The 13,918-nt window shown below is 35.7% G+C and overlaps 1 protein-coding gene across 1 annotated transcript; it reads left to right on the top strand.

Annotated features, from left to right (window-relative positions):
- The first annotated feature begins 2,144 nt into the window (after positions 1-2,144).
- Positions 2,145-12,469, top strand: rhcgb (Rh family, C glycoprotein b). The gene is made up of 11 exons (XM_026203266.1): positions 2,145-2,709; positions 7,747-7,939; positions 8,110-8,260; positions 8,408-8,555; positions 8,737-8,903; positions 9,397-9,534; positions 9,691-9,827; positions 10,532-10,656; positions 10,938-11,011; positions 11,099-11,175; positions 11,771-12,469. The coding sequence occupies exons 1-11, from the start codon at positions 2,487-2,489 to the stop codon at positions 11,799-11,801; spliced, it is 1,464 nt and encodes a 487-aa protein (XP_026059051.1). The 5' UTR covers positions 2,145-2,486; the 3' UTR covers positions 11,802-12,469.
- Positions 12,470-13,918: the final 1,449 nt, after the last annotated feature.

Below are 13,918 nucleotides of genomic sequence, written 5' to 3'. Positions count from 1 at the left end.
CAAACTGCAAAAATTTCTGCGTGGCTGGTTTAAAATGAACCCAAAATAGGGTATAAAACGGTAAAATCAGACAAATAATAACTAGAGACATCAATGATAATCAAAAGGGAAACATTTATTAACAATCCATTTAAAAACTGTATTATTAATGTATTGTTTATTCAACTTATTAATTAATGTTGAAAATTTTAAGCAAGAAATATAGTCATTTTTAAGTAATGGTTGAGTTAAAACTACCCAGAGGATAACCATTATAAAAGTGCAGCAGACATGTTTGTGGCATACTGCTGACAAGATGTATAACCACAGTTTTGCTACAAATGCCATGGTTAAACCTCGGTTAGAGTAGCAAGACCATTATTAATTTGTGATTACCATGGTTTAACCATGTTTTGTTTTTTTTCATAGTAAAATCATGGTTAATTTCCGTAAGGTTATTTATACTCTCTTTTTTTGTGTGTGTGTGTGTACAATGTAAAATGGAACAATGCATCATATAACTGAAACATTTTTTTTTTTTTTTTTTTTAAAGCATATATCATCAGGGTGTTAAAATGTTTTAAATTGAAAAAATATATATATATATATAATCAATTTATTTAACCATTAATTATGTTGTTACATCATTATTTATCTAAACACTTTATTTATTTAAAAATAATTACATTTTAAAATCTTGACCAACTTGAAAATGATGTATTATATGTAGAGAAGGTTATTATATTATTATACGAGAGACATACACATTGCTAAGTATCACTTAACATTCATACAAAATCTCAACGGAGACAGCAAAGAGTTTCCTTCAGCAGAACAAGCCCCTCTCCTCACAATGTAGTGACCCACGGGAGTTCAGTGTTCACCATGTCAAAATTCACACAATACACCACGTACCAGATACTGTACACAAAACTGGTGGAGGTTTAAACCCTCCAGCTTCAAAATAAACTGTCTGGATCTAACAGGGGACATTTGTGTCAATCTCTAAGCAGGTTTGGGTTGCAGCAATTCCCTGGAGCAGATCTTACATCTTATACAGACCAGCAGATTTGAGCTATAACCTCTGTCATAGCCTTTTTCATGCTCCTACAGGTCCATACTTTGATGAACAAACATTTGACAACAAAGGGAAGCCCACAAGAACACATTAAGCATGCTATTATGGTCAATGTCAAATAGTCAATAGAGAATCAGGATGGGATGTGTCCCTTGTCTAAAAATAATCTGAGCCTCAGGAATTACACCTTGACCATGTCAAAGATCTCAATCTTCACAATTAATTACAAGGGGAAACAGTGAAAGTTAATGGTCTCATTCAAGAATACAAGCGCATATTCAGATCAATGAGTAACCAGTTCAGCCCACTGACGTCCAACATGTTCACCGAGTCAGTGCCTGGAGAAGGAGAAAGGTTAATAAGCATAACATGCACATTGTACAATGAGTGTATTATGTGCCAGTGATGAAACAGGTAAACGTTACAGGTAAATGTTCCACATTAGCTATAATTAATTTATCAAATAAACCAGCTCCTCCCAAGGCTGGTCAAATCCAGCCCATCCAGTCCATGAGTTCAGCTGTGAAAGTTATTACTGGAGTTACAGCCTTAAAATGGAGTCAATAAAAACTAAATAAAGTAACACGCAGAAGTTTGAACCTCTTTGAAAGTGATTTATATTTCCCAGTAATACAAGTAATAAAAGTAACATTTTATGATGTTTCGTCACACATTTGGAGTTTTTGCCTTTTGCCGAAACCAATGCGCCACAGTTTAAACACAGCGCCCGTTAATAAAGTTATTATTGGTTACAATAATAAAGTTATTGTCTGTCAAAAAAAAAAAAAAAAAAAAAAAAATGGAAAAAAAGAGTCGGCTCGCAATTGCCTAAACCAATCGTCATGAATTTTATTCTTATTCTATTATGGCTCTATATCACGAAGTAACAGATTTTTATAATGTCCGCCCAAGTTATTAGCAACCTTAAAAACGAGGCACTTTAAAACACACAAAATAAAACAAAAACAGAGGATTTATGTCTTTTCAATATAATATAAAGTCTATATTTAAGTACTGAATATAATAAATCATATTTAGAACACAGCCAAACAATTTCCCGCGTAAATTATGACATCTTGGCGCAAATGGCATGATCCAAATTGCAATGGCTGAAAAACGCAATTTTGACTTAACAAATTTACGCTAAATGAAAAACTTTAACCTGAAATGCCTGAATACTCATATTAGAATATCCGAATATTTCGACAACAACACACGGGTGCTTTAAAACCAGCGCCATCAAATTAGCAACATGTGGCGTAACTTATAGCAGTCAGTCATCCTCAGACTTTTCTCGCAAATGTTTTCTCTTTTCTGAGAAAGCATACTTACACCGACACGGACACACCTCCGTCCGCGCCCCCGCTGCGTTTAAAAGTGAGACATCTCTCAACAGCAGCATCACAGACTGCTCTATGAGCCTGCGGAGATGGGCAACTGCATGTGCATCCGGGACCTCTGCGACCGGCCGAAGAATACTAACGTCAGGTGGAGGTTACCTGCGGTGTGCTTCATCTGGCAGCTGTCTATGATCATTCTTTTTGGGGTATTTGTGCGGTATAATGAGGAGGCAGATACTCACTGGGTTCACTACAAAAATAAGAACAATATAACGAGCGATATCGAGAATGACTTCTACTTCAGATATCCAAGTAGGTGCATAATTCTGTTTTCTTATTTTAATTGTCTATTAAGTGTCTATTAAATGTTGTATTCATGTAGACATTTTTATTATTATTATATATATATCTGTGTGTGTTTGTGTGTGTGTGTGTGTATAAAGTGTCTGTTACATTTATTATTAATATTTATGATTATTTTTTATTTAAATTAATACAGATTTTATTAATTTTTACATTTTCGATTAAACATTTTTTTTTCATAAGTAATTATTATTTTAATTAAAGTATTAAGTTTTAAATTAATATTCATATAAATTACACCAGTAATTATTTACATTGATTTTAAAATATTTTATGACTTAAATAGGCCTATTATTTTTTATATTGTATATAAAATATGCAAAAATATATATATATTATATTATAGAAATATAAAATATTATTAGTATATGTGTGTATAATATATAAAATGTTATACAGTTATTTACAATAACTTACAATTATGTGTGTGTGTGTGTGTGTGTGTGTGTGTGTGTGTGTGCGTGTGTGTGTGTGTGTATAATGCGCACCCAAGGTGTAAATGTCGTGGCCGCATCACCACCTCGTGATGCCCAAGCCCTTAGTCAATTATTCCTTATACATAAAAGTGCTGTCAAGTGATTAAACGCATCCAAAATAAAAGTTTTTGTTTACATAATATATGTGTGTATAGTGTGTATATTTATATATAGAAATACACATACAGTATATATTTGGAAAATATTTCCATGCATATATTTATATCCATATAGCATAACTGATATTGTATATCGATATTTTTTAATCTATAAACTTAACATAGTTTTCTTAAATACATGCATGTGTGTGTGTGTGTATATATATATATATATATATATATATATAATATATATATATAATATGCACAGTACATACACACATATATTACGTGAACAAAAACTTTTATTTTGGCGGCAATTAATCATTTAACAGCACTAGTAACATACATAAAAATCTGGCTGTGGTTTTGAGGTTTATCACTTTGTTACATCTGTGAGCTTTTCTCCTGCTCTCGTACACTTGAGAACCTGCATACCTTCTTATGCACATGGGACATGGTCATTTTACCACAAATGTTCTTTCGTGACAGGTGGCACCGGGGGAGGTAGGGGGTTTATTTTCTCTTTACTTGTGTAAAGATCATTATCATGTCATCTTTTGAATCTTCGAAGGTGTGGTTTAATTCTTCAGTCGTGTATACTGTAGATCTCCAGTCTTCTGCTCAGACGATCCGCTGTTATGCAACTACCGAGACACATGGTGTATGAACACGGACACAAACTATTGTTTTGTCCAGATCAGATGTCACTGAATGCATTTTGTATTGGCTGAGGTGGGACCGTGGCTGCAGACGTCTCCTGGAGGAGTTCATCTTCTTGCAGTTCACTTGTAGACCAGACTCAAGGTGTCAATTATAAAAATATTCCCTGATAGTGCAAGGACAGGGTGGATTGCTTGAGTAAGGGATGATATGCTTTTTATAAGTCAAAAGCAGTGTTTGTTTGCTATGTGAGATGTGATGTGACACTTTAAAACCTTTAGACCCCCCCCCCCCACACACAATGTAAAGCACTTTGAGTGCCTAGAAAAGCACTATATAAATGTAATGAATCATTAATGTGCCTGAAAACAGATATGTTGCACCTGCTATTTCCAAATTACAGTCCAGGCAATGTAGTAAGACTTGTAACTGATTCAGAAAGTTGTTACAGTGCGAGATTTCATTGTTTTCTGACCACGAGTTTTGTAGCTGCTGCATCTTTGGTTGAGAAGCATTTTAAGGTGAAGCATCATGCCAGACCGGATCAAACGGATGACAAAGTGCAGTCAGTTTCTGGAAGAGCTTTCCTACTCAAAAGGGCCAGTCGGTTCTGTTTCTCTGTGCAAAGAAGGGCTTGTTCAAAAAGCACAGCTCTGTCTGATGTCAGAAGTTTTGTGTTGCCATCAGCACCTAGATGTCTTTGTGTTGGTGTCGTGCAGTTCTACAATGGAAGAAAACCTAGAACATCTTCACAATAACCAGCCCAACCCTGTCCTGTTCTGGGAAACTGATGTGTGGTTACTTTTAAGCTCTGCTACAGTTTTTTTTTTTTTTTTTTTCAAATTCACTTCTCGTTTGTCCTCAGTTATGCAACAAAAAGCCTCAGATTGCATTTGTGACTATAGGTAAAACACACTTTTGTCCTTAGTCATGGTGATTCAACTGGATATTGGTTGTAAGTGTGCATTTAAGTACATTTAGTCATTCTTTTATTTCAGATTTTATTGTCATCCTATTGTTTAAGGCATCAGTTTAAAAAATGGGGTCATGCACGTAATATATTAATAAAATATGTAATGGTGCTTTTCCACTGCATAGTAAAGTATGGTTCTGTATGGTTCACTTTAGTTTTTTTTTTCCACTGGGTACAGTACCTGGTCCCTAGTACATTTTGAGTACCACATCAGTTGATGTTCCAAGTGAACCGTACGTACCGTTACCAAAACGTGATGTGTATACTCTGCTGATCACAGATTGGCCGGAGAGAATTGTCGCCTTGTGCGTCACTGAACTTGTGACACAGAACCGCTAGATTTAAATCAGCACAGCCAGTGAAGGATTTCACCAAATTTTTTTCACAACCAAAAAATGTCTGTTTCGCTGTCTGTTGAGGAAGTGCATACATTCCTCTCATTGATAAGGGTGACGCGGAAAGAAGTAGTTTTTCACGAGTCACAGCATGTGGCACAACGATGGCATGTGAATAATCCCGCCCACTCTAAAGCGGCACTAAACTAAACTGCAGTGGAAACCCAAACTGAGCCATGCAGGCCGTAAGTCACATTTACAAAAAAAAGTAAAAATTATGTTCACCAAATTTGGTTAATATTTCATCTGCTTTCTAAAAATGGATGTGAAGTGCTATTCAGATCTAATATTCAGTTTGGAGTCAGTTTTTTTTTTTTTTTGGCAGAAAAGGCACGTAAAATTTCTCGCAACTTGCTGTAAAGACAGTTGTGATTAGGGATGCACCGATACCACTTTTCCAGTACTCGACCGATACCAATACTTTTATTTTTGGTACTGGCCGATACCGAGTACTGATACCGATATTTTTATAGCATTTGTACATTTTTTTAATATTGGGTACAGAAACCTAAAGAGTATGTATAATGTTAGCTGGTTAACTTAATTTATTAAACAGATACAGTCAAACCAAAATGTATTCAGACACCTTCAACCTTCCTCACATTATCACAGTTTGTTCTCTATAGTTTAGAAGATGGTAATATAATATGACAAGAACTCAGAGTTAAACTGTGTCAGAACAAATTCATCTTGATAATGTTAGATGACTTTGATAGAAAAATATGTAATGGATTACAATCAATACTTAATCGGGCAACCCTTAGCCCTAATGACTGTCTGTAGTCTCCTGGGCATGCTGTCATCCATGTTCATGCAAACCTGAACGTTAGTTTTTTCCCCAGACTTGGTCTGAATAATTTTTGGCCCCAAATTTGTATCATTTTTACTGGTAGTCCACTGTTTGAAGAATTTTTTGGGTATAATTTGTCAAAGTTTACTTTATTTTGCTATCCTCACTTACGTAAATGAACTATAGTGTCCTGCACCCCAAAAAAATATAAAAAATTATATCTGAATATTTTTTATTTGTTAAACTGTATACCCTTCGGTTATTTTCACAATTAATTATGCCCATTATAATGTACAACTTTTTTTTCTTCCTTTGTAAATTTTTTTGCTTTATGGTTCATCATCTGTAATTTAATAGCATTAAAGCTGCTCTTTTGTACTATAATCTCGCGCTTTGCTATAATAACAGGGTACCACTCGTTATAAATATCCTGGGATATTTTTTACAAATAAAAGTTTTTTTTTTTTTTTTTTTGAAATGTGCTGCGATTTACATCCCATAGCCACTCATATAATGCAGAAAACACTCAAGCAGGCAAAACACGCGCAACCCGTGCATGTATTTGTCCTGTTGTAGAATGAGAGGGACAGTAACGCACTGCCTAGCGGATTACACACAGGCTGCTAGAATTACTTTCGCCAGTCATGTTTGCCTAAGGTTGAAAATAAATGACATTTATAGTGAATGCCCCTATAAATGGTCTTTTTTTCGATTTAGTTTTAATCCAAATGCGTGCACATCAAAGATCACATAACAGTAGTGCTCTCTCTCTCTCCCTCCCTCCCTCCCTAACAACAAACTTTCCAGTGATGAAATGTATATTCTGTCGACAAGCTTGGGCATCTCCGTCGCTGCGCGCTCAATCCACTTTATCAGCTCGTGCACGTCAGCTGTACAGGCTTTAATACTGACTGTTTAACATTATTTTCATTGCATAGATCTCCTACGTAGACGACCTTAATCTCTAATAACTACATTCTGATGTCTGTTGTTCTGTTGCCTGTGTTTTTTTGTCTGAATATGGCACTTATCACATGCTGTGTGGTTTTGGAGGCCTAGTGGTGATGTTGGAGAAGATTGCAATTTCGAAGATATATTTTATTTTATAATACTGAAATAAATATATAATATAAATACTGTTTTTATAATACTTATAATACTGAAAAATCCTGAAAGTTGTCATTGTATAATAAATAAAGAAATAAAATGTATCAATAAAATTGATAATAGGCAAATCAGCACACTGGAATGGTTTTTGAAAGATCATGACACTGAAGACTGGAGTGAGGACAGAAATACATTTAAAAATATATTCAAATTGGAAATTGGTTCATGTACTTTATATTGTATTTTGGATCAGCCCCTGGTGAGCATAAGAATATATATATATATATATGTGTATGTATATAGCTGCCTCTATGATTTACAGTAAGAGGGGAATCATCATATTTTGGGGGTTCTTTGCATCGTAAAGCCAATTTTTCAATATTTGTTTGTTTACATCCTTGACACCACATCTTTCTACTCATTTTTTATAATCCTCACTATGGTTTTAATTGACTGTATATATATTTTCTTCATCTTTCTGCAGGTTTTCAGGATGTTCATGTAATGATCTTCGTGGGCTTTGGCTTCCTCATGACCTTCCTGAAGCGCTACAGCTTTGGTGCCGTGGGATTCAACTTCCTGATTGCGGCTTTCGGCATCCAGTGGGCTCTTCTGATGCAAGGCTGGTTCAATTCTCTGGACTACTCCGACGGAAAGATCAAGATCGGTATAGAAAAGTATGTTATTTCTTATTTGTGAGATATTACAGCTGCCAAAAAAACGGGCCACAGTTTTAGTCAAAACCAAGTGAAAAAATGATACAAGAAAATGAGAGTGAATTAAATGGAACACACATTCAGGGCTGAATCGAATGGTGCAGATGTTTCAACATTTCCTCTGTGTTCAGCTTGATCAATGCAGATTTCTGTGTGGCGGGGTGTCTGATCGCCTACGGAGCCGTTCTGGGGAAGGTCAGTCCTGTTCAGCTGCTGGTGATGACGCTGTTTGGTATCACGCTGTACGCAGTCGAGGAGTACATCATCCTGAACATCCTCCATGTGGGTCCCATCACTGTTATGCTTTCTATTTTTTAGATCTGTCATAGTTAACATTTGAGGTTAGTCATTTTTTCCTGACCAATAGTTCAATGAATGCCATCAGATAGCTTTATCCTAATCTTTGTTCAATGATTCAATCCCTGTTAGGCCAAAGATGCCGGCGGATCCATGGTGATCCACACTTTTGGAGCTTATTATGGTCTGTCCATTTCATGGGTTTTGTATCGGCCTAATTTGAATAAGAGCAAACATTTAAACGGCTCTGTCTACCACTCGGATGTGTTCGCCATGATTGGTAAGTCCGTTAATCTCGTTACAAATGTTGGACAATTAGCTTGCAATATATTTTGGTATTGGACCATTGCTGGACATGCTGTGCAAAAGCTTTCTTAGCAAATACACAGATGGACACTGATGCAAAAATGAATTGGAGGCTCAGATTTTGTTTGCATTTTACACCCTGGCGTCCCGTGCAGGCACCCTCTTCCTGTGGATGTTCTGGCCAAGTTTCAACTCTGCCATTGCTGATCATGGAGACGGTCAGCACAGAGCTGCCATCAACACTTACCTCTCCTTGGCCTCCAGCGTCCTCACTACAGTCGCCATCTCCAGCCTGTTTCAGAAGACAGGGAAACTAGACATGGTAAGCATCTGCCTTTTTATTTATTTATTTATTATTCTTTTTTTAATCAGCACAGTTTCACCAAATTGCAAGATTCTATCAGATAACAAAAAAAGAAAAAGAAAAATATTTCATTTGCAAAAAAACATTACTGAAAATATGAGTTTATTTCAAAAATGCGATTCCCAAGCCTGGAAAATGTGCAAAAATTAATCGAATAAAATAATTTGTGATGTTCATGTCATGCAAATATATATATTTAATTATATTCGTATATTAGTATATTGTTATTATTTGTATTTTTGTATTATTCATATTATTCGTGTTGCTGTTGTTATCACTTTTATCCAGCAAATGCTATCACTGGGCAAGTCACAGAAATGAATTGCTCAGCCGTTTCACTTTCTCATTTAATCTGTTGGAAATGCATATGTGATTTTGAACTAGATTTAGACTCTTTCATTTAAATGGAATGAACATTGAATTGTGTGTGTGTTTGTTTTTTCCCGTCCAGGTTCACATCCAGAATTCCACGCTGGCTGGGGGAGTTGCTGTAGGAACAGCAGCTGAATTTATGCTGTCGCCATACGGTGCTTTGATCGTGGGCTTCATCTGTGGCATCATATCCACAATAGGCTATATTCATCTCACGGTGAGTCTAGCCTGTGAAAGAGGAGTTATTCCAGATGTTTCTCCATCCAGACTGACCTTTTATGTCATCTGTGTTTCTTTAATTGTTGATTTAACTACATTCATTTGATCAAGGACACAGTCACAGTAAAAAAAATTTTTTGTCTCTGCTTCTCAGCCATTTTTGGAGGAGAAACTGAAGATTCAGGACACTTGTGGCATCCATAACCTGCACGCTATGCCAGGTGTCATTGGAGGAATTGTGGGTGCCGTCACCGCCGCTGCTGCCACCACCACTGTTTATGGAGACCTAGGGTTTGTAAACCAGAAAAAATTACATTTTGTTTCACATAAAACAAGTTTAAAGGAATAGTTAATCCAAAAATGAAAATGTATTCACCTTCAAGCCATTCAAGATGTAGATGAGTTTGTTTCTTCATCAGAACAGATTTGGAGAAACTTTACTTCATTACCTGCTCACCAATGGTCTTCTGCAGTGAATGGGTGCCGTCAGAATGAGAGTCCAAACAGCTGATATAAAACAACACAATTAATACACAGTCCACAAATTCCAATGTCTTGTGAAGTGAAAAGCCACATCTCTGTTAGACACAAATCCATCAAGTTGTTTTTTTTTTACTTGAAACTATCACCTCTGGTCAAAATACCAGTCCATAATCCAAAATGGTGCTTGATCTTTGCATATTTCAATTATTATTTTTTTTTTACCAGAGACACCAATTTTTCTAAATAGAGGACACCTAGTATTTTAATAATTTTCCCTTCACAAGCTGTTAATTGATGGAATGGGGTGGTGTATTGTGATGTTTTTATCAGCTGTTCATTCTGACGGCACCCATTCACTTCAGAGGATCCACTGGTGAGCTACTTTCCTACAAGCATGTTCTGCTAAAGAAACAAACTCACCTATGTATTGGATGGCCATTTTTGGTTGTACTGTTCAGAAATGGTATTAATAATATTTAGCTTACTCTAATAATTACCATTGTCCATTTCAGGTTGGCAAATACCTTTGACTTTACGGGGTCTTTCGCCAAACGTGCACCCAATATCCAGGGCGCATACCAAGCTGCAGGACTGTGTGTGGCCTTGTGTTTTGGAATTGGAGGTGGCATATTTGTTGGTAAGAGTCTTTTGATATTAATCCGGTTTATGTACAATACAATTCTTCAGAAAAGCTTGTGGATCTGAAGCACTTTGTTGTGATTGTTCGCCATGTATTGGCACAGGTGTGTTGTGTGGTCAGTGTAGGATGACATCAGATAGTCAGTCTTCATAAATACAGCTGATCTTCACCTGGAGTGAATGGCCAGGCGTGTTGGATTTCAAGGCGTATTGGCTTTCAGTTTGTAATGGAAATGTCACATTTATCATGTTGACATAACTGTATCGTTACACCAACAGGCCTGGTTCTGAAGCTGCCCATCTGGGGCGATCCTGCAGACGAAAACTGCTTCGATGACGTGATCTACTGGGAGGTCAGCCAGTTTCCTTTCTCTTTCAACATTTCCAGGAAATTTGAATTTAAAATACACTATAATGTCATGTTATTTTAACCATCGCAGGTTCCTGAAGATGAAGAGAGTGTTCCTCCCATCCTGGTCTACAACAACCACATGATCCCCAACAAAAACTCAGACAGGTGAGTACTGGGATAAAACACTGACCCCAGCTTTTCAAATAACTTTCCTCAGTTACTGGCTTGTTTATGTGAATTATAGAAATTTTTGTGTCTAATAAAAATTATATATACTGTCATATACAATGAGCATCTTCTGTGATGTGAAAAATTTCCACCAGGGGGCGCGTGAGACTCACATCGTTTTTGTCCTTGAAGACATTTGTACACTAAAATGTGTAATCATTTAGAAGCAACAATTGTGAAAATACTAGACATGCATAAAAGCCACAGAACTGAACATGCACAGTGAACAATAATGCAAAGTGAGTTTTTATTTAAAATAGTGCTGTTATTATTATTAGAGGAGTTATTTTGATAAAAAAAGAAGTTTAAAAAAGAAAATTGAAAAAAAAAAAAGCTGCTTAAAAATCTGTCAGCATATAACTGAAGAGCAATAGTAGCAATAAAAAGCTATGTAGATTTATAATGGTTTGACATTAGGAGGGATTTCTTCTGTCCACCAGAAGGTGTCTCTTGATGACCGCTCTTGATGTGAGTTTAGGAGCAGCACACTCGAACTGAAAGCTGAAAGTAATGCATGGTTTCTCTCATACAGGAGAGAGACACACTTCGTGGAGCAGAGTTAACTCACGGAGTCCGCTCTGCTTTCCTGCTGCTCTCACTGAACGTTTTGCTTTCCATGAAGCACATATCCACAATATTTTAATTATACAGAGAATACATTTATTTCACACAGGTTGAGATCCGAAAATCTTGAATATCTCACTTTTTTTTTTTTTTAAGTGACTTTCCCTGTGAATGTGTTCATAAAAAAGTGACCAAAAAAAACCTCTGAACCTTTTTAATGAAACCAATTTCACATGTGTTAATTTAAACATTTGTTATCCAGACATTCTTTGATCTTTGTAATGTAATTATTTAGTTTTATAATATTAGAAATAGTTTCTTAATTTTGTAGGCAGGATCCAGGAATTGTATCTACATTTTTTTTTAAAGCAAAATTCTATAATCTTTTATTTATAGATTTTTCATGATATTTCACATGTCAGTGTCAATTGGCATGCGTGCATAACATATCTAAATCAAACATTTGTCATTTTCTTAATGCATGCACAAATTTGTTCAAAACTAGCAAAAATCTGTATGTGTTTCCTTTGTCTGATAATGTACCGTACATGTTTAATATTTTATCTTTACTGTAAGAATGTTCAAAAGAAAAGTAAGTACTATTAAACCTTTGACTTCTGTCTAATTCCAGATTAAATTATTGAAGTGATTCCTACATTAGCTCCATTTGCTCATTTCTTCTATGCACAGTTCCACGCTGATTTATATAAATACATTCAGCTTGGGATAAAAAGCAATATAGCACAAATCGCTCACAAATATGTGCACAAATGCTCTTAAAACAATTCCTTTTTTTTTTTCTTCCTCCTGATGTGCTCTTTAAGGCTGGTTTGTAAATGTTAATTTGAGAAGGAAGTTGCAGTTTGCATCCATTGTGTGCTACAGATAGGATGTTCAGTTTTTCTTCCACCCGAGTGCTGTGTAAACTTCTCTTTTGGACCCTCTTGAGGATTCCAGTTGTTTTTGGCCAGTGACCATCTTTATATGGCTTGAAGACTGACGCAGGGGTGAAAGGTCGTGACATTTGCTTGTCTGAGGTCGATTGGTTGATGTCAGAGGTGTGTCCCATTAAACACAACACCAAACAGATAACTGGATGTTGGAGGTCAAAGGCTAGATGAAGGCCACAGGTGAATGCAGGACAGTTAAAAAAAGTCATGCTTTTATTCAGCAATGATACATTAAATCGATCAAACGTGACAATAAAGGCATTTATAATATTACAAAATATACACAAATGCCACATATATTTAGAAAATATTTACATGTATATATTTATATTCATATAAATTATTTCATTTTTCTTAAATGTATACATGCTTACATGCATAACATATTTTTCTTAAATGTATACATGCATGCATGCATAACATATTTTTCTTAAATGTATACATGCATGCATAACATATTTTTCTTAAATGTATACGTGCTTCCATGCATAACATATTTTTCTTAAATGTATACATGCATGCATGCATAACATATTTTTCTTAAATGTATATATGCTTACATGCATAACATATGTTTCTTAAATGTATACATGCATGCATTTATATATACAAAACAAATGTACACACAAATATTATGTAAACGAAAAGTTTTATTTTGGATGCTAATCACGATTAATCACGATAAATCATTTGACTGCATATATATATGAGTGTATATATTTATAAAGCATAAACTGTTTGTTGTTGTTTTTGTTTATTAGATTAAATGGACAAGCTATTGAAGGAATTCTTCAACACTGCACCTCATTCCTGTTCTTCGAATTTGTGTTTTATTATATCACGGTTTCAAAAACAGTCAAATATTTAGTCAGAAGAGTGCCACAACAAACAGTCCATATGGGTGAACGCAAGCCTTTAACGTCCCCTCTCTGGGAAACCAGCATGTGACATACTTAGATCTCCGCTCCCATCCCGTCAAAGGACGTGAGGAACAAACAAACCTTCCAATTAACTGCTTTGGGTTCCTGCGGAGGGAAGCGGGAAACCCCCTCCTTTCTAGAAGCACTCACACACCCCTTCTCCTCCTCCTCAGCATTCACAGGCCCCGTTCTCCATTCTCTTTCCCCGCAGGCCTTTCGCGGCTAATGTTTATTCATTTACCACTT

This window comes from Carassius auratus, chromosome 25, assembly GCF_003368295.1.
Source record: "Carassius auratus strain Wakin chromosome 25, ASM336829v1, whole genome shotgun sequence".
Classification (NCBI taxonomy): domain Eukaryota; kingdom Metazoa; phylum Chordata; class Actinopteri; order Cypriniformes; family Cyprinidae; genus Carassius; species Carassius auratus.
The sequence above is the reverse complement of the archived record's forward strand: the minus strand, read 5'-3'. Positions and strand labels throughout refer to the sequence as shown.

Coding starts and splice junctions, on each gene's coding strand:
- rhcgb (XM_026203266.1), top strand. CDS start 2,487: ATGGGCAACTGCATGTGCATCCGGGACCTCTGCGACCGGCCGAAGAAT. Junction 7,940..8,109: donor ATCAAGATCGGTATAGAAAA/GTATGTTATTTC, acceptor CTCTGTGTTCAG/CTTGATCAATGCAGATTTCT. Junction 8,261..8,407: donor TCATCCTGAACATCCTCCAT/GTGGGTCCCATC, acceptor AATCCCTGTTAG/GCCAAAGATGCCGGCGGATC.